This window comes from Mustela nivalis (genome assembly GCF_964662115.1).
Source record: "Mustela nivalis genome assembly, chromosome: 9".
NCBI classification, from domain to species: Eukaryota; Metazoa; Chordata; class Mammalia; order Carnivora; family Mustelidae; genus Mustela; species Mustela nivalis.
The window spans coordinates 109,311,040-109,332,704 of NC_139028.1; the positions used below are offsets into that span (position 1 = coordinate 109,311,040).

At 39.1% G+C, this 21,665-nt stretch overlaps 1 protein-coding gene across 1 annotated transcript; it reads right to left on the reverse strand.

The window, feature by feature from the left end:
- Positions 1-566: 566 nt before the first annotated feature.
- On the reverse strand, positions 567-21,632 carry LOC309840446 (uncharacterized protein). Its single transcript, XM_082682526.1, has 6 exons — positions 21,259-21,632; positions 13,067-13,216; positions 12,518-12,619; positions 9,826-9,966; positions 3,824-3,925; positions 567-746 (listed from the first exon to the last, which is right to left on the reverse strand). The coding sequence occupies exons 3-6, from the start codon at positions 12,563-12,565 to the stop codon at positions 654-656; spliced, it is 384 nt and encodes a 127-aa protein (XP_082538652.1). The 5' UTR covers positions 12,566-12,619; positions 13,067-13,216; positions 21,259-21,632; the 3' UTR covers positions 567-653.
- Positions 21,633-21,665: the final 33 nt, after the last annotated feature.

The following is a 21,665-nucleotide window of genomic DNA, read 5'->3' on the forward strand; positions in this document are numbered from 1 at the left end:
TTAGCCATACTTCTGCTAATGTGGCACTCACAGTAGTTATCCTAGGCTGACATACATCTGCAAGAGACTCAGAAAACCACTCTTATTTCACAGTCTTTAAACTGACAAATGATTATACATGTGTGTGCATGACATTTAAAAGAAAAGTGGGCCACCTGGGTGGTCACAGGGAATATGCAACTAATATGATAAAATTATGATAAACACAAGAAGTATTTCAGGGATCAGATCTCATTATAGCATCACCGTCTATGTTGACTGATTCAATAGTAGTCAACAAAAGAAGATACAAACAAGCATAACAAATATCATGGAGGACAAGGGGTGTTAGAGAGGAGAAGGGAGTTGGGGGAAATTGGAAGGGGAGGTGAATCATGAGAGACTATGGACTCTGAAAAACAATCTGAGGGGTTTGAAGTGGCGGGGGGGTGGGAGGTTGGGGTACCAGGTGGTGGGTATTACAGAGGGCACGGATTGCATGGAGCACTGGGTGTGGTGAAAAAAATAATGAATACTGTTTTTCTGAAAATAAATAAATCAATTTAATAAAAAAAATACAAACAAGCTTTTGTCCTTACATTGTTTTATTTTTCCATTTTCCATCTGCATGCCTACAGGTTACAGAAGCATATCCTCACATCTGTACTTCTGTCTCAGGTGTTATAGTGTAAGACTGTGTCCTTCTTCTTAAGATTTTTGTAGAATGAGAGCTGAGACAGCAAGCCTTGAGAAGGACTTCCTGAAACCTATTTCAGGAAAAATAATGCAGAAAGCTGTAAATAAGCCAAAGCATCATTCAGAATCATTTCACCTAAATCCTCAGAGTTTTATTCCCATCCTATTCCTAAAGGTATATCCTGGCCTCCAAAGTCTATCCCACACTACCGAGTTGCTGTTATTTAATACATAGGCCCCAGAGTGGGCACCGTAGAAGTCAATGTCAGTCCCTACATTGCCAAGTTATCTGGGGATCCAGCTACGTGTCATGGTGTGTGTGAACATTTTCCAGCTTATTTTTCTGTGTCCACAGAATTTATAGAAGGTAAAGGAAAAAGAAAATCTATCCGTTAAAAGTTATCCAGGATGACACAAACTAAGGAGAGATATGAGTTTGTGGCTTTCCTTTTCTGTCTTGAATGTGGAAAAATTAGCCTGGCTATTTCTGGAAACTTAGCTGCTTATGAGAGTCTAGAAATTTAATCTGTGCCTGTTGGACATGTAATATATATTTGGATGTGTGTGATTTTATGTCTGTCTATACATAAATGTGTAAAGATTTCACAAGAGAATATACCTAAGATTTTCTACATGTATGGGGAGGGAATCATTGTGTTTTCCAAAAATGTATTTAGGATTCTTTTTTAAGACACTTCTGTGAGGTTAAATCTACATTTTCTCTCTTACTGCTTTAAAAAAATCATTTGTATTTATCTGAGCAAACCGTTGTCGATTTGTGACTTTATTTTTCTTTCTTTTTTTAGAAAATTTTATTTTACTTAAATTCAATTGATTAACATAGGGTTGTGACCTTATTTTTCAAGGTTATTTTCGTCTCTGTGTGGCTAGATTCTAAGACCTGGTCAAGCCAAAGTAAGAAAAATTACTCTGAACCACTCCTGAATGACTCACTTAAAATAAATGTGTGCCTGTTTCTTTTTTTCTTTTCCTGCCCCTTAGAATACACACACAGGGACTGGAATTGAAATAACAGGCAAGGATACAGACATGAAATTCACAGGCTGAAGAGACTAAGACTGTTCAATCATCCCTGATTTTCTAAAGATATTTTCTTTTCATAAGCTCAAAGGCCAACACTGCAAAACCCAGAACTGTTTGACATCTGAAACAATTCCCAGATCTCCCTGCACCCTCAGGAAGTGAGGTACAAAAATCAAGCAACCCCCCAAAAAGGGAAAATTCCTCGATACCTAGAGGATAGTAAATAAAGGGCTATTTCATAAGTGAGCAGAGGAGAAAGCCACACCATTGCTTGGATTTCTCAGAATCAGATAATTCCTATGGATGGGCAACATTAAGGTTATCAATGACTTGTTTATGAAAGTGGAGATGTTATTATTATTATTAAATTTTATTTTAGTGCAAAAGGTGCTTTTTTTTTTTTAAAGAAAAAAGACTTTATTTATTTATTTGTTTATTTGACAGAGTGAGAGCACAAGCAGGGGGAACAATAGAGGAAGAGGGAGAAGCAGACTCCCTGCTGAGCAGAGAGCCCAACACGGGGCTCCATCCCAGGACCTGGAGATCACAACCCCAGCAGAAGGCAGATGCTTAACCATCTGAGCCACCCAGCCTCCCCCCAAAAAAGTGCTTTTATTTTAGCACAGGAATGGGCCCCATGGGCAGAAAGACTTGTAGGGGGATTGTGAGGTATGACTGATTGATTGTTATTATTTTTAATACTCCTACATTTTAGTTTTGAGTGGAAGCAAGTGCAGTTAATAAGATTTCCACTTCATAACTTCTTAAATAACAGATAAGTAGTTCCAGAATTGTAGGGGAAAAGGGCAAATCACTCAAAAATCCTGCACTTTGAGCCAAGTATAAAAATGCATGAGGGGTGCCTGGGTGGCTCAGTGGGTTAAGCCTCTGCTTTTAACTCATGTCATGATCTCAGGGTCCTGGGATCGAGCCCCGCATTGGGCTCTCTGCTTAGCAGGAAGCCTGCTTCCCTTCCTCTCTCTCTGCCTGCCTTCCTGCCTACTTGTGATCTCTCTCTATCAAAATAAATAAATAAATTTTTAAAAAAATGCACGAGACTTTCATTTTTCCAAGCATTTTTCGCCTTGATGAGTGGAGAAGTGCATTCACTTTGGGGGAGGAAAGCTGAACATGACATTTGGGTGGCCAGGGAACACAATGTGAGAGGAAATACTGGTTGTCTACCAATTTTCAATATCGTCTGCCTCCTTGAATAGCAGAACTCCTCGGTTTAATTTACACAAACAACTGCCTAGCTAACGACTACATTATGCAATTTCCCTTGTAATTGTGTGTGGCCACATGACAAAGATCTGGGCGTATATTGCAGACATAAAGGAAAGAGCCCGAAAAAGCAACTTCTACCCACCAAGGAAAGCCACACAACTCAGGAGGTTCAAGTTACACTATAAGGTGTGGACTGCCTGCTTGTGAGCTGTTACAAGAAAGGAAAATTAAAGGACAACTTTAAGGTATTTTGGAGGTAGTCTGAGTTTACAGCACCAACCCCACAGTAGTATCATCGATCTCTTCATAGGGTAATACTACTAATCCTGCTTTGAGTTATTTAAGGGAAGGACTGACTTTTGTCTCCTTGCCATGTTACACAGTCCAGTGCAGAAGTAGGGATGCTGTGTGTGTTAAATACACAAATCAATGAATCCATAAGCTAACCAAAAAATGGTGTCAACATGGGTGGAAGTTTCTGGTTATCTTAGGCATCCATCAGTGTGCTAGAAAGTGTGGTCAGCCTATACAGAGAGGTCCTCAGAAATTCTACAGCACCTGTTTCGTCTTTGTTCCACTCCAAAATTATACAAATAATCACAGCCCAGATCCCTCAATAATCAACTGCACCTTCATTCTCGCAAAAACAACTACTAACCCGGGGGAGCCTGGGTGGCTCAGTGGGTTAAGCCTCTGCCTTCGGCTCAGGTCATGATCCCAGGGTCCTGGGATCAAGCCCCACATTGGGCTCTCTGCTTAGCAGGAAGACTGCTTCCCTTCCTCTCTCTGCCTGCCTCTCTGCCTACTTGTGATCTCTGTCAAATAAATAAATAAAATCTTAAAAAACAAAACAAAACAAAACAAAACAGCTACTTACCCGATCAGTTCTCTCGCCATCTGTATTATAGGTGAGTATGGACAGGGAAAGCATAATTGAAAATTGCAAACAGTTTAGTATTATGAGTATAACCATGAGACCCTGTTAAAGAGAATACAATTTGATTGAGTTGGGTTTTACTCCCATAGCCTTACAAAAACCTCTCTCCCAGACCTCCCCCTTAGGACTTTGGAGGGGACCATCTTCGCATTACATAAAATGGTGATACCAGGTTGGATCTGAATTTAAAAATATAATGGGGTGCTTTTGAAGAAGAACAGAATTTCAGAGGGAAAAAAATTTAAAAAGCCAGTGTTCCTATGAATTTTAACAGAACAGTGACTGCAATAAAAAAAAATAGCCATGGTTACTTTCCTGTGTCCATAATGATCGTTTTATAAGTTATTTTTTTAATATTGTTCATTCTTAGTAAAAAATACGCAATGTCGACAAGCACAAATCTTTTCAGTGGATAGGGGGGGTTCAAGGAGAAACGGTAAAGGGATCCAAATACCCATCCTGAATCTGGTCTCCTAACGAAAACCAGAAATCTCTTAGAGTCGAAGGCTTTTTTATAATTTATCTGAAAGATGTGAAATTGTCCATAAGGCCAAAAATGGTGTCTCAAAAATGTTTTCAGTCCTTTTTAGCAGATGTGTGGTAGCTGGCAATTGTGATCTTAATCTGCTTTTACTTGGACCAGGGGCAACTTCCCATGTGCTTATTTGCAATCTGTCTATCTTTGTCAAAGCGTCTTTTCCATCTTTTTCCCATTTTTTTCAGCTTTTATATAGAAATAATTATAGGAAGCTACAGGCAGTTGCTAAGAGAGCACAAGGTGATTCCATTTACCCTTACCCACTCTCCTCCAATGGCAGTAGCCAACGTGTCCGTGGTGCAACATCAAAACCAGAAAATTAACATTGGTGTAACGTATGTGTGTGTGTGGTTCTGAGAGGTTGTATAACATGCGTGGCTTTGTGGTAACCACCACCATGATTAAGGCACAATATCATTCCATCTCCACACTGATATCCCTCTTTCCTTCCGCCTTCATAACCCCTGCTCACCACGATTCTGTTGTCTGTGTCTATAATGTTGCCATCTGGAGAATGTCATGCAAACGGAATGATACAGTATGTGATATTTGGAGACTGGCTTTTCACTCAGCATCCTCCTCTTGAGATCCCAAGAAGTTGTTTTTATGAATGAGTGGTTCATTCCTTCTATTTACGGAGTCGTATTCTGTTGTATGAGTGTATCATGATTAAATCATTGATCTCCAAGTGTCTGGAGAGCACTTGCTTGTTATCAATCTTTGTAAGTAGCTGCTCTGAGGATATGAAGCTGCTCTGAAGAACCAAGTACACATTATGCCTGGAATTCAGTTTTTATCTCTCTGAGACTTCTGTATAGGAGTGAGACTATGTATCTTTGGTTTTTTAGAAAATTGATAAACTCTTTTCCTGAAGGTTATTTTCCAGAGTACCATTTTATCGCTCCACTGGCAATGGATAAAGGCTCCAGCTTTTCTGCATTCAGTGTTGTCACTATTTTTTTTTTTATTTTATATATTGTGTTAGGGAGGTAGTCATACCTTGTCATAGTCTTAATGTGCATTTACCTAAAGAAAAGTCATGTTAAATGTCTTTTTCATGTCCGATTTGACCCATGCGCATATTTTCTTCTGCAAAGCATCTCTTTCATATCGTTTGCCCACTTTTGAATTGGATTGTTGGTGATTTGTTCTTGTGAATTCTTTCTGTATTCCAGATGTATGCTCCAGGGGCCAGTCCTTTGGCAAACATGTGTTTTGCAACCATTTTGTTCCAGTCCATTTTTCTTTTCATTTTTATTTTATGAGTTCAATCCTATTTTGTTCATTTTTCCCCCAAAATCATCTTTATGGTTATAAATCACCTTTTTTTTTTTTGGTCTTTTTAAAAAAATTTTTCTTTTTTTAAAAATTTTTTCTTTTTTCAGCGTAACAGTATTTATTATATTTGCACCACACCCAGTGCTCCATGCAATCTGTGCCCTTTCCAATACCCACCACCTGGATCCCCCAACCTCCCATCCCCCGCCCCTTCATAACCCCCAGATTGTTTTTCAGAGTCCATAGTCTCTCATGGTTCACCTCCCCTTCCAATTTCCCCCAACTCCTTTCTCCTCTCCATCTCCCCTTGTCCTCCATGCTATTTGTTATGCTCTACAAATAAGTGAAACCATATGATAATTGACTCTCTCTGCTTGACTTAGTTCACTCAGCATAATCTCTTCCAGTCCTGTTCATGTTGCTACAAAAGTTGGGTATTCATCCTTTCTGATGGAGGCATAATACTCCATAGTGTATATGGACCACATCTTCCTTATCCATTCATCCGTTGAAGGGCATCTTGGTTCTTTCCACAGTTTGGTGACCGTGGCCATTGCTGCTATAAACATTGGGGTACAGAGGGCCCTTCTTTTCACTACATCTGTATCTTTGGGGTAAATACCCAGGAGTGCAATGGCAGGGTCATAGGGAAGCTCTATTTTTAATTTCTTGAGGAATCTCCATACTGTTCTTCAAAGAGGCTGCACCAACTTGCATTCCCACCAGCAGTGTAAGAGGGTTCCCCTTTCTCCACATCCCCTCCAACACATGTTGTTTCCTGTCTTGCTAATTTTGGCCATTGTAACTGGTGTAAGGTGGCATCTCAATGTGGTTTTAATTTGAATCTCCCTGATGGCTAGTGGTGATGAACATTTTTTCATGTGTCTGATAGCCATTTGTATGTTATCCCTAGTTGTATACTTTATTCTAAAATCTACTGTGATAGTAGTTCACAGACCCACTTTCTTTTCATGATATGTTTTTTTCTTTCCTTTACTTCAAATATACCTGTCTCTGTAAATTTATAGTGTATTTCTTAGAGGGAACACAGAGCTTGGTCTTTTTTTTTTTTTTTTTTTAATCCAATATGTCCATCTCTGGCTTTCATTTTGGCTACTTATATTTACTGTGATCACTTATATGGTTAGCCTTTCACCTTATTATTTAATTTATCCTATCTTTATTTTTATTTCCCTTTCTCTGCTTGCTGCCTTCTTTTGGATTAATTATGAATTTTTGTGATCTCAGATGATCTCCTATTTTTGCTTATTAGATATAATTCCTTGTTCTATTATCGTGGTTGCTTTAGGATGTGTAATATATATATATTTAAACATAAATTAATTTTATTTTTAAATTTTAATTTTAACATAATTAAAAATAATAATCTATATTCAATCGATAGTATAACCCTTTATCTGTAATATAAGAACCCTATAATCATATATTTTCCACCCTCGTGGACTGGATGCTTTTGTTATTTTAGACATGATTTGTACATATTTTTAAGTACCCCAGATACATTGCTATTATTTTTGTTTCAATTATCTTTGAAAGATATTTAAATAACACAGAATTCTTATAAATTTATTCACGTTGTCACTATTTATGGTGTTTGTGCCTTAGATGCTCATCTCCATCTGGCTATATTTTTCTTCTTCTTGAAGAACTTAACACTTTTTTTGTAATGTAGGTCTCTGATGATAAATTCTTTTCACCTTTGCATGTCTTCAAACATGTTTATTGGGCCATCACGTTGAAAGATATTTTCACTGGACATGGAATTTAAGAGTGACAAATTTTTTTTCTTTCGGTAATTTAAAACTTTGCTTCACTCTGTCCTGTGTTGTTTCTGATATGAAATCTGCTGTCATTGAATGTATGATAGGTATCCCCCCACCCCTGCCCCGCTGCTTTTCAGATTTTCTTTCCATCATTGATTTTGAGAAATTTCACTATGATGTGCCTTGATATAGTTTGTTTTCTTTCTTTCTTTCTCTCTCTCTCTCTCTTTTTTTAAAGATTATTTATTTATTTGACAGAGATCATAAGTGGCAGAAGGGCAGGCAGAGAGAGAAAGGAGGAAACAGGCTCCCCACTGAGCAGAGAGCAGGATGTGGGGCTCAATCCCAGGACCCTGAGATCATGACCTGAGCCAAAGGCAGAGGCTTTAACCCACTGAGCCACCCAGATGCCCCTTGTTTGTTTGTTTTCTTATGCCCAGAGTTCATTCAGTTTCTTGGGTTCTATGAGTATACAAGTTTTAAGAAATTTTGGAAAAACTTACCCAACACTTCTTTAAATATTTTTTTCTGTCCCCCATTCCCTTCCTGTGGGGAACCCCAATTACATGTCTCTTTAATAGCTTGTAGTTATTTCATTGTTCACTGATGCTCTTTTAATATTTTCACATTTATTTTGTGTCTATCTTTTTCACTTTGGAGAGTTTTTGATATTATTTCTTCAAGGTCATTAATGGTATTTTATTAGTATTTATTTTCTTGAATGTTTATTCTGTCCTTAATCCTATCAGCCAGTGTTTCTTTTCAAGCATCCAATAGTTTTCTTACTTTTTGTTTGTTTGTTTGTTTGTTTGTTTGTTTTAAGTAGGCTCCCTGCCTGGCGTGGGGCCTAGTGTGGGGCTTGAACCTACAACCCTGAGATCCAGACTTGAGCTAAGATGAAGAGCTGGATGCTCAAACACTGTGCCACCAGGGTTCCCCACACATGGTAGTTTTCTTCTCTAGAAGTCTGATGTGGGACTTCTAAGAAAATATTTTCCATGTCTGTACCTAACTGTTGGAAGTATGGAACGCTGCATAATGTACCTCTTAACATCATTGTCTGCTAATTCTAACATCTGTGTCTTTTGTAAGTCTGTTTCAATTGATTTATTTTATTATGGGACATATTATTCTGGTTCTTTGTATGTCAATACAATGTTTTTATTAAATGTGAGACGTTGTACTTTTATCATGTTGGATATAGGATCTTTTTACAGGCTGACAGGTAGCAACAGACATTGTGCCTGGCCTTATGTGAATGTTGGGTACTGTTCCCTCTAATCATTTGGGGTTATCCTTTCTCTGCCCTCAGGTATTCTTTCATGAGCATGCACTGATAAGTACTGCAATTAATATTTAAAGGGAAGCTACTGTATATATCTAGAATTATCTCTGTTTGCAGATCTCTCTTCTCAAGTGCTCTGTCCTGCAAACTCCAGATGCTTTGGTTTCTCCTGATTCTCAACTTCCCCCATCTCCTCAACTCAGAGAGTCTTCCTGCTTCCATCTGGATTCTCCAACCCTGTGCTGTGGCCAGAAACGCTCATAAGTCAGTACATGGGAGCAGTCATTAGGCTTGCTTCATTTGTCTATCATCCCCAGAAATCGAATTTTTTGTCACTGTCAATGTCCAGTGTCTTGAAAATCATTGTTTTATATACTTCATATATTTCATCTATTTCCTGAGTTTTTATGTTCATATATTTCATATATTTCTTGAGTTTTGTTGGTGGTGGTGTTTCCAGTCAAAGTCCCTATTATTCCAACTTGTCCAGAACCAGTAATCCTCCAATCTTCTTATTTTTGTTAAAAAGAAATTTGCCAAGTCTAATATATATTTATCTTCTTCTTCCTTAGATAGTCAATCTCCCTTTCTTCCACATGACTGTAAAGTAGAAGGTCTGCTCATGGGTACTGGTAATGTAGATAAAATATAAATCCTGAAGGCAATGTTATTCTATTTATTGTTTTTAATTATGTAAGTAATGCATATTTATTATAGAAAATTTGTGGAAGAATTAATGTAAAGTAAACAATGGAAATCACCACAGTCATGGTGGTGAAATAAATAATAACATTGATCCATTTGTTGGCCATTTTTCCTGAAGGTATCCAACTGGGATAAAGGAATATTGGGCATTATGCCCTGGTAATGCTCGTATGAAATGGAAATATCTTGCCTCTTGTTAAAAGGACATCAAATTTAGGTAGAAATTATGAAGAAACCTCAAATGCAGGATTTTTTTTTTTTTTTAAAAGACTTGTGCCTGTGCTATCCAATCTCCTCATTCTGGGCCTCAGAAGTTGTCAGGCTTTTCAACATTCAGAAGAAAAATACTTACAGTTGCAACTGATTTGATACCAGGACATAAATCTCTGTTACAGTCCAGGAAGATGATTTTTATTAAGTTGTTGGAGAGAAGAAGAATTCCAACGTCGGAAACAGTTGTGCTAAGAGTGTTAGCTCTCACGTTTCCTCTCAGCTGAAATACAAAAAAAAAAAGTCCATTCACCGAAAATATTCAGGACCCTTTACTTCTATGTTCTTTTTTTTTTCTATTTTTATTTTTATTTTAAAATTTATTTTCAGCATAACAATATTCATTGTTTTCGTACCACACCCAGTGCTCCATGCAATCCGTGCCCTCTCTAATAAAGATTTATGTATTTATTCTAGAGACAGTGAGCTCGGGACTGAGGACAGGGAGGGACAGAGGGAGAAGGAGAGAATCTCAAACAGGTGTGCTGAGTGCAGGACGCCACACATGGGGCTCTATCCCACAACCTTGAGCCTGAGCCTGAGCCTGAGCCTAAATCAGGAATCAGATGCTTCATCGACTCAGCCACCCAGATACTCCTATTTCCATATTCTTAGAGGCCTTCATAAGCATTTCCCAGGAGAGATACTCACTTCCGGCCAGTTAAATTAAATGGAAACCTACAAAGGAGCAAAGGGAAGCTGGAGGCAATTGACCACTGAATAAAATGTGCCATAGGCAACATCAGAGTTGTGGGTCTTTGTGACTTCCCTTCCCTGCTCTGGGTGGGCCCAAATAGAAGTCTACCTCGATCAAGCCTAAAGGCATCCCTTTCTCTGTATCAACATCATTCATGACCCTGAGGTCAATCTCCAGTTTTACTTGCTGAGAATTGTATTCTGAAACTCCAAGGGAAATATATCTTATCTAAACCGGAGAGAGCTTCTGATTGTGTCCAGATCTGAGGTGATCAGATGAGGTTCTGGAAAGATAAGATATTTGTATTTGTCCTCAAATGTACTGAAAAACATGGAACTTCTGGCTCACCAGGCTTTGAATAGGGTATCAGAGTGGGAGATAGCCACACACTATTAATGAATGAAATACGAATTAACAGATACTTTACCAGAGCTTTTGTTTGCTTCTTTGCAGACATGACTGTCATTGATTCAGAAAAGATAAACTGCTCATGAGAGAGAAATGGGTGTATTAGCACTGCTTCCTGGACATCATCCATCCCTAAAGGACCAACTTTATCCTTAATGGGTATTCTTTCCCTATGAAAATCCCTTCAAAACTTTGAATAGAGCAGATTATTGGATTGTATATAGTACATGACTACATTTTCCTGGCTGTCTTCACATCCTTATGAAAATAACTGACAATATTTAAAGGTAAAAAATCTTTATCTAAAATAGATGGGTGAAATCAAAGGGAACGTAGGCATTTTAATCGAAGGTGGAGAAAAATGGAAGAGAGAGCTAGATATAAAGTTATTTTGAGTTTCAGACAAGGGATCATATGCACTCATGCAACATGATATTCATCTCAGTAATTTTGTCCAGGAAAATGGAGAAGTTGAAACGAGTAGTTCACCGCCTCACCATCATCTTCAACATTTCAATGCCCCTTGCACTTTTGAAGATAAGTCTGTGGATGAGCCAGGTATTATCAAATAACCCAACCCAATACAGTTTCCTAAAGCAAGTGATCAGGATTTTGCTGTATGGCTTTATGCCAGACACCTATAATTTTTAAAAAATTTTTAAATTTTTCATAAACATATAATGTATTATTAGCCCCAAGGATACAGGTCTATAAATTGCCAGGTTTACACACTTCACAGCACTCACCATAGCACACACGCTCCCCAATGTCCATAACCCCACCCCCCTCTCTCTACCCCCCCTCCCCCAGGCAACCCTCAGTTTGTTTTGTGACGGTAGGAGTCTCTTATGGTTTTTCTCCCTCCTGATCCCATCTTGTTTCATTTATTCTTTTCCTACTCCCCAACCCCCCCACGTTGCATCTCCACATCCTTACATCAGGGAGATCATATGATAGTTGTCTTTCTCTGATTGAATTATTTCACTAAGCATAATACCCTCTAGTTCCATCCACGTCGTCACAAATGGCAAGATTTCATTTCTTTTGATGGCTGCATGATATATATATATATATATATATATATATATATATATATATGGCACATCTTCTTTATCCATTCATCTGTTGATGGACATCTAGGTTCTTTCCACAGTTTGGCTATTGTAGACATTGCTGCTATAAACATTCAGGTGCATGTGTCCCTTCGGATCACAACACTTGTATCTTTAGGGTAAATACCCAGTAGTGCAATTGCTGGGTCATAAGGTAGCTCTATTTTCAACTTTTTGGGGAACCTCCATGCTGTTTTCCAGAGTGGTTGCACCAGCTTGCATTCCCACCAAAAGTAGGAAGGTTCCCCTTTCTCCGCATCCTTGCCAGCATCTGTCATTTCCTGACTTTTTAATTTTAGCCATTTTGACTGCACACCTAGAATTTAATAAGAATTCCCAACACATAGACCTTAAAGCTCACATTACAATGAAAGATCTAGAATGGCTGAGATTGAATACTGAATCTCCAATGAACATGTTTGAAAACTCTGCAGCATTTGCAGGAGGCTAATGCATAATTGGATGGAGGACTGAATAAAAACTTAATTGACTATTGATTATTTTAGACATAAGTCAGATATACTTACAGATAAAGCTGCCCATATAGGAAAGCCTACCTTAAATGAGTAGAAACTGATTTTTTGTCTTCTGTAATGGAGAACCATAAGTCCAATGATCCCATAGAAGACGAAGGTCACACCAGTCAGAATCTGAGCCACCTGGATAAAAGACAGAACAGACTAAAATAGACATCAGTGAACATTCCAAGGGAGATTTCTTGGTTCAAGCGTAGAGGTCACCCATGGACTGCACCCTCAGAGGTCACTAATTCTACCCCTGAAACTAACAATACACTCTATGTTAACTAAATTGAATGCAAATTAAAAAATAATAATAATAAGGAGCTCTTAAGTAAAGCCCAGTACAGAGGCATCTGCTTCCTCTAGTGACAACAGCTAAAATAGCATCACTGTGACCCCTTTCCTTCTCTTCCTGGGCATCAGCCCAGCAGGTGTATGCTGGCATCCATCATGGCCTTCTCAGTGGGATTCCCAGCACTCTACTCTACCACCTCCAGGCAACTCAGCCACCACGACCACCCAGGGTTAAACAAAACTTCCAGTCTCCCCTAAGCAAAAACTTCCACCTGGCTGAACCTCACTTACCCTGTTGTTGTTTGAGATTTTCCTTCAAAAATCTCTGCAGCTTGTTTGGTGTGTATTCTGAGGTATCAGATGTTACAGACCTCTCTACCTTGGTTTTCCTTTGAGGAAATATCCACAGTTATCCCATTGGAACCCACAGTTTCTCTCATTCTGTAAAGAAACCATCTGTTAGCAGCATTGGATTCACTACTCACGACTCACTGCTCACTATTCACAACACTCTGTGCTCTTCCATGAGAAATATAGTAGGGAAGTACACACTAGTGTTCCTGTCTCTGCAGACTTTATAGCTCACAAATCAAAGGAGTCTTAAGCCAAGCCATGTTTGTCTAAGATATCAGATCCCAACACTATGACCACACTAAGGTCCCTAGTAGCAAAAGTAGGAAAAATAAGGAGAAAGAAAATGATGGAGCCTTAGAAATGTCATTTATCAGGAGTCTGGGAAATTTTTTAGGTTATAGAACTATGTCACTCTTGTGTCTGGTTTTGAAAAAGAGTTCTTTGTGGATTAGGCAGCAAGATGGCCCAGAAAGAACTATTTCATGTTTTAGTATGTATTGTGCTGCTTTTGTGTGTATGTGTATGTGTGTGTGTGTGTGTGACCATGGAACATTCCCTATTAAGGATATATTACATTTTGTTTATCCACATCATTCAATGGGCATTTTGGTTGTTTCCACTTTTTGGTGATTATGAATCATGCTGCTATAAAGATTAATGTGCAAATTTTTATATGTCCCTATGATTTTAATTCTCTTGGGTGTAGACATGGATTAGAATTGCTGATCATAGGATGATTCTGTGTTTAACCATGTCAAGAACTGCCAAACCATTTTCCAGAGTGGGTCAGCCATTTTCCATTCCTACCAGCAGCGTGCAACAATTCTGGTTTCTCCGCATTGGATAACCTTTTGATTATAACCATTCTACATAAGCTTAGCAACCTAGATGAAATGGATGCATTCCTGGAAAACTATAAACTACCAAAATTGAACCAGGAAGAAATCGACAACCTGAATAGACTGATATCTAATAACGAGATTGAAGCAGTGATCAAAAACCTCCCAAAAAACAAGAGCCCAGGACCTGACGGATTCCCTGGGGAATTATACCAAACTTTCAAAGAAGAAATAACACCTATTCTCCTGAAGCTGTTTCAAAAAATTGAAGCAGAAGGAAAACTTCCAGACTCTTTCTATGAAGCCAGCATTACCCTGATTCCCCAAACCAGGCAAAGACCCTACCAAAAAGGAGAATTTCAGACCAATATCACTGATGAATATGGATGCTAAGATTCTCAACAAGATCCTAGCCAACAAGATCCAACAGCACATTAAAAAGATTATCCACCATGATCAGGTGGGATTCATCCCTGGGCTACAAGGATGGTTCAACATTCACAAATCAATCAATGTGATACAACAAATTAATATGAGAAGGGAGAAGAACCACATGGTCCTCTCAATTGATGCAGAAAAAGCATTTGACAAAATCCAGCATCTGTTCCTGATTAAAACGCTTCAAAGTCTAGGGATAGAGGGAACATTCCTGAACCTCATCAAATCTATCTATGAAAGACCCACAGTAAATATCATCCTCAATGGAAAAAAGCTTGCAGCCTTCCCGTTGAGATCAAGAACAAGACAAGGATGCCCACTTTCACCACTCTTGTTCAACATAGTATTAGAAGTCCTAGCAAGAGCAATCAGACAACAAAGAGAAATAAAAAGGTATCCAAATTTGCAATGAAGAAGTCAAACTCTCTCTCTTTGCAGATGACATGATTCTTTATATGGAAAACCCAAAAGACTCCACCCCCAAACTACTAGAACTCATTCAGCAATTCAGCAACGTGGCAGGATACAAAGTCAATGTGCAGAAATCAGTGGCTTTCTTATACACTAACAATGAAAATACAGAAAGGAAAATTAAAGAATTGATTCCATTTACTATAGCACCAAGACCATAAGATACCTGGGAATAAACCTAACAAAAGAGGTAAAGGATCTGTACTTGAGGAACTACAGAACACTCATGAAAGAAATTGAAGAAGACACAAAAAGATGGAAGACCATTCCATGCTCTTGAATCGGAAGAATAAACATTGTTAAAATGTCTATACTGCCTAGAGCAATATATACTTTTAATGCCATTCCGATCAAAATTCCACTGGTATTCTTCAAAGAGCTGGAGCAAATAATCCAAAAATTTGTATGGAATCAGAAGAGACCCCGAATCGCTAAGGAAATGTTGAAAAACAAAAATAAAACGGGGGCATCATGTTACCTGATTTCAAGCTTTACTACAAAGCTGTGATCACCAAGTCAGCATGGTACTGGAATAAAAACAGACCCATAGACCTGTGGAACAGAGTAGAGAGCCCAGATATGGACCCTCAACTCTATGGTCAATTAATCTTCGACAAAACAGGAAAAAATACACAGTGGAAAAAAGACAGTCTCTAGGGAATGGAAAGTGGTATAGCTTTGTGGTCCTGATCTGCATTTCCCTGTGACTAATGATTTTGAATATCTTTTCGTACGTTTATGTCCATTTATATATCTTCTTTGGAGAAATGTATATTCCACTCTTTTGCACATTTAAAAATCGTGTCATTTGTCTTTTTAGTCTTGACGTACAAGAATTCCTTATATATCCTATAGACAAGTCCTTTATCTGATATATGGTTTGCAAATATTTCTTTCCTATTCTGTGGGTGATTTTCACTTTCTTGATGGTCTCTGAAGCCTAGCTTTGATTGTGATGAAGTCCACTTGATCTATTTTTCTTCTGTTTCACATATTTTTTTTTTTTGTGGTATTTTGTCATATCTCTAAGAATCCATCGTTAAGCCCAAGGTCATGATGATTTACTCCTACCTTCTTCTAAGAGTGTTGTAATTTTAGCTTTTAAATTTAGATTTTTAACCCATTTTGGATTCTTTTTTATTTATGGTATGAGCTAAGGGCCCAAATTCATTATTTTGCAAGGGCTATCTAGTTGTTTCCAACGCTATTTGTTGAAAAGGCTATTCTTCCCACATTGAATGGTTTAGGCACTCTTGTCACAGATCAGTTGACTGTGAACAGACACATGAACTCACTTCTGGACTCTCAACTTTATTCTGTTGGTGTGTATGTCTATCCTTATGTCAATACCATGTTGTCCTGATTATCACTGCTTTGTATTATTGCTTTGAAACTGAAGTCTGAGCCCTACACTTTGTTCTTTTATGAAATGTTTTGCTATTCTGGGTCCCTTGCAATTTCATATGATTTTTAAAATCATTGTATTAACTTTTTAAAAAGTAACTAGCTCAAAGATGCCGGGGTGGCTAAGTCAGGTAAACGTCTGCCTTTGGCTCAGGTCATGATCTCAGGGTCCGGGGATTGAGTCCTGCATCAGGCTCCTGCTCAGTAGGGAGCCTGGTTCTCGCTCTGCCTACTGCTCTCCCTGCTTATGATCTCTCTTTGTTTCTCTCTGACAAATAAATAAAATTTAAAATAAAATAAAAAGTAGCCAACTGGGATTACAAGAGAGAGAGTATTGCACTGGCTATTGCCATTTTAACAATATTAAACACTATAATTCATGAACACAGGATTTGTTTCATTTGACTATGCCTTATTCATTTGAATGATGTCTTTGCAGCATTGACTTTTATGCTCCTTTTATTAAATGTATTTCTAAATATTTTATTCTTTTGGATGTTATTGTAAATAGTATTGTCTTATTAATCTCATTTTCAGCTTGTTCATTGCAAGTGCATGGAATTACAGTGATTTTTGTATATTGATTTTGTATCCTGCACCTTGCTGAACATGTTTATTAGTTCTAATAGATTTTTTAGTGGATTCCTTAGGACTTCTGATAATACATAATGAGGTTATGCACCAGTAGAGACAGTTTTACTTCTTCCTTTCTATTTTGAATGTCTCTTATTTTCATATCTTTCCTTCTTTTTTTTTCATTTCCTAATTGCCTAAAGAGAACTTTCAGTACAATGATCGTAAGAGGAGTAGTGATAACAATTTTATCTTATTCCTACTCTTGGAGAGAAAGCATCCATTCTTTCACCATTAAGTATGGTATTAACTATGGGATTTTCATAGCGGTCATTTAAGAAAGCCCCCTTCTATTCCTAATTATTAAGTGCTTTTATAATGAAAGGGTGTTGGATTTTGTCAGATGCTTTTCTCCATCAGTTGAGTTGGTTATGTGAAGTTTCTTCTGTTGAGAGCTGTTCTAACCCTTATTGGGCTGAGGCACTGAGTCTCTAACTGTGGTGGTTGAATTACCTATTTCTCCCTTAATTTCTGTTGGTTTTGCTACCTATATCTTAATGTTCTATTGTTAAGTGCGTATATGTTTATAATTGTGTTTTCTTGGTGAACTGGCCCTTTTTTAACTATAAAATGCCCCTCTTTTTCTATAATAACATGTTCCTGCTTTTCTGCGTGTCTTGTAACTTTTTGTTAGAAAATGGACATTTTACATAATATACTACAGCATTTCTGGGAAGAGTACTGCTCCTGGGCTCTCTATTTTTATTTCTTTGTTTACTTTTACATACACTGGCTGGACTATTTTAGTAAGCCTATTTGTCCCCCTGTAGTATGAAGCTTCCCATGTTTCTCCTCAGGGAACACAGCCTTGGGAATGCCCACAGTCACCCTGGGATGACCATGGTTTCCTTCTGACTTGCTGTGAATGTTTCTTTCCCTGCCCTCAACCAGCTATTAATCTCCACTAATTGCACGCTGATTGCTCTATTGTTTTGAACAGTGCCTTTACAGTGCCTTTTAAATTGTTCCACAAACAGATGTAATCAGAATCAAGCTCCTTTAAAAAGATAGTTTCCTGTCAGTGTTTGAAATTTTTTCTGGCCCCAGGCAGGCTTCTTCTGTTTGTTTCCATTTTTTCCTGTGAAGCTAGCCAGTGTATAGCTCCACATATAATTCCATTTCTTCCTCTGATTCCTTTCACTACAACCTACACCAGATTTGACAGAACCCTTAGGCTTAAACTTCTCCATACTCTGCTTCAAAGAAAGTAACTTCCTTTGAATTTGGAGACCTCTGTTCTATGGTCAGCTCTGTTCTAAGGTCATCTACTCCCCATCCCCAGGCAAAATAAAATAAAATAAAAACCTCTAAATCATAGCTCTGGTGCTATGGATAAAATGACACATTTCTCGATGTGTGACACTGTTACTGTTAGGGTCTGTTATCAAAGGAGTGAGACTGATACAAAGCGAAGGTCAAGCAAAGCTTTATTTCGAGGCAGTATCGAGAATGAAACCGACCAGTTGGGGCCGCCTCTTACAGAGAGAGCGACCACTCCCAGCCTCACAGACTAATTTATATAGAGCAAAAGCCATGTGGTTGAGCCTGGCCACACAGAGGTGGCCAATGAAATTGCAACACACAGAGAAAGTTGCATAGTCATGCTAGGTCACACACAGTGGCCAATCGAATTACAATTCACCCTATAGTAGCTCTTTGAACTAGCCTATCACCTTGGTCAGAATTGGCATCCAAAAGGCAGGTCCCACATTCTTCGGTAATTAGGGAGATAGTATGTGTGCTTTACTGATTGGATGTCTCCACCTGGCAAGTCCATCCTTGTTTCCTGGACTTGCTTTTAAGTAAGTTCCCCTCGGGGTGGGGGTGGGTAGGGTCAGTTTAAGTTTTACTGCCTAAACAACAAAATCACTGTTTAACTGAGATGGAGTCACTCTGGCTAAATAGGCCCTTACACTACCTTAGGCGCTAAATGCTGAATGAAGTAGGGTAACAACCCAGGTTCCCTCAGCTTGCCTCTCATGGTATGGAACCCAGCTCATGAGCTGGAGTAGGGCAGTCAGGACCCCCGTATTCTCAGTAATGCTCTGCCACAAGCAAGGGAGTGAGAAGAAAGAAGGAGCCCATTTCAGGTACACTCACCTGGAACTTAGCCTCACAACAGGTAGTGGGGGCAGGATGAGAAGTGTTGAGTCCTGTCCCTCTCAGGAGGATGGCCCTCTGAGTGGCAGCTGGGGGAAGGTTGACAGAACAAGTAGGTCTAGGTATAAATACCGCAGGTTCTTGTTTTTTCCCTGTGCTTTAATGATTTGCCTTCAATAAATACTATTCTATGCCCATTTATAGATATTAAATGCTTTTTAAGAATTTTTACCAGTTTGCCTGAGGCTGGCTCTGTAAACCTCTTCATCCTGTCAGGCTGGAAGTAGAAACTTCAAACCACCTTTTGCATAGAATTTTACTACCATTATATATTTTATTGATCTTGTGTTTATGAAGCAGGGGAGTTGAGGTTCTTGTCTCATGGGGTTGAAGAATGAATCTTGTGGACAAAGGAGAGTAAAGTGAGAGAGTTTTGTTAAGCAAGGATGCAGGTACAACTCTCAGGAGTGAGAGGGGTCCCCACTGGGTTGCCAACACGAGCCTCCACTGATGGTCTTTTATTTAGAACTGACCAGGGAGCTTGAGGCCATAATATTCTTGTGATATCTTGGTTTGTGAAAGGACTGGCAATAACGTCTTTAATGGCTTACTTCTTCTTTGGGGCCTGGTTCCTCTATGACTGCCATTAAAAGACCCCCACCTCTGACACCCAGGACTGGATGGTCGGATTTGTTCCCTTACCTCTGGTTTCCTTATGACTCAGCATTTCTGGGATTTTCAGTGAGCCTGATTACCTTGTCCCCTATGTAAGCCTAGTCACGCAGTCCCCTATCTATCCCTAACTATCTAGCCTCTCCTATCTCTTACTCATTTATACTATGATAATATTTGTTGAATACTAATAACATGCTATTACTCTAGGTATATTTTATATGAAATCTCATTAAATTGATTAAGTGAATAATCCATTGAATCTCAACAATCCTACTTTGTAACTTTTGATCAAATTTTCCTTTTTTAATTGAATAAACATGCACCCTGAGGTACAGGCAAGTAACACATTCCATGTCACAAAACTAATATGAGGTGAGCGTAGCCCCCTGGCTTCAGCATCCACATCCTTAAGCACTGTTCTAAAAATAAACCTTGTTGTGCTCAGCTCTCCAGTTTTGTTGAGTGAAACTTAGAGGACACATTCCCGACAGACAGTGCTCATCACTCCGGTGCCAGCGTTCTATGGGTGTATGTGTTTAACTGCAGCCTCAGTGAAAAGTTCAGGTGTAAAGACAATGTGAGACACTCTATATTTTAAATAATCGAAAGCAAGAAAGAGTGCCTACATTCTGAATTCACTTGGGGTAAAAAGAACAGAGTAGAGCAATTTAGCCCACTTGGAGGGTCCGGGGACACACTTATGGCTGTTTGCTTGCTTGTTCCTGGATCTAATGGGAGGTTTTTCTCCCCTCCCAGGAGCACCTCTCTCTGCTGATTTCATCCATCATTCATCTGCTCCCCATGTGCACCAGGTTTCTAATAAGTGCCAGATTTGATCTTGGTCTTTCCAAACGCTGGAGTAACTAAAATGGCTCCTTACCATTGAAGGACAGGGAGTCTAGTTCTTTAAAACGAATGCTCCCCAGTTTGTGGTCCAAAAATATGTTACTGCAGCAATCCCCGCCCCCTTCTGCCATCCCTGCAGAGTTCACAATTACACAAAGTCTATTTCTTACTCAATAGTCCGATGAGATGAAAACTTTCCCATAATCAATTACTACAAATAGCCCTGCTGGGAGTACCAGTGTGGATCAATCTGTTCAGCACCTGCCTTCAGCTCAGGTCATGATCTTGGGTCCTGGGATTTAGCCCCGTCTTGCACTGGGCTCCCTGCTCAGCTGGGAACCTGCTTCTCCTTCTCCCTCTGTGCCCCGCACCCACCTTGTGCTTTCTGGCTCCCTCTATCTCTCTGTCAAATAAATAAATAAAATCTTTAAAAACAAATAGCTCTACTGCAAGGATCCCCAGGAAAGCATCGCCAGAAGAAAGCTTATTTATGATAAAGGGCAATTCCCTCAGGAAAGCAAGAGTGAGGATACAAGGAAAGGAGGCAGGGGAGCTGGAGAGGAAGTACAGGGGCTCAAAGCACATCTCAGGGCTACCCCTGAGAGCCCCACTCTGCCCAGTGTCTGTTTCTCTCCAGAGTCAGGGTCTGTCTCCACATGCCAACATTTACCCAATGACTCCCTCAGAGGCCCCAGATCATGAAGAGTGAAGAGGGATGCATACCTGGTTTGTTCCAGCACACAGAGATGGGGGTCCGGGTACTCCTGAGGTGTTGTTTCTCTTCCATGTCTGGCACACACAGAGCCACCACGTGGGGGAAAAGATCCACACACTGATCTTTCGGAAGCTCCTTATTTGCTATACTTCTACATCAAGGGGTTGTGATGTGTTTTGGCAAATGCTGCTAACGGGTGATAGTTATCAAACTTCACAGATCATAATTAAGAGAATTCTAGCCTACTCCTACTAGCTGATGGTTTATTCACCACTCCCTCCAATTCCCTGTCCTTCCAGTTTGCTGACTAAAGTTCTCTTCATTGTCCCATCATCAGTTCATTAAAGTGGGTCCCTCTTCAGTCATCTCAGCGTCTTCCTGTACCTCAGCTAGAACACCTCTTCAGACACACTTG

Coding starts and splice junctions, on each gene's coding strand:
- LOC309840446 (XM_082682526.1), bottom strand. CDS start 12,565: ATGGTTCTCCATTACAGAAGACAAAAAATCAGTTTCTACTCATTTAAG. Junction 3,926..9,825: donor GTATCAAATCAGTTGCAACT/GTAAGTATTTTT, acceptor TCTCTTTAACAG/GGTCTCATGGTTATACTCAT. Junction 747..3,823: donor ATGGCGAGAGAACTGATCGG/GTAAGTAGCTGT, acceptor TTCCTGAAATAG/GTTTCAGGAAGTCCTTCTCA.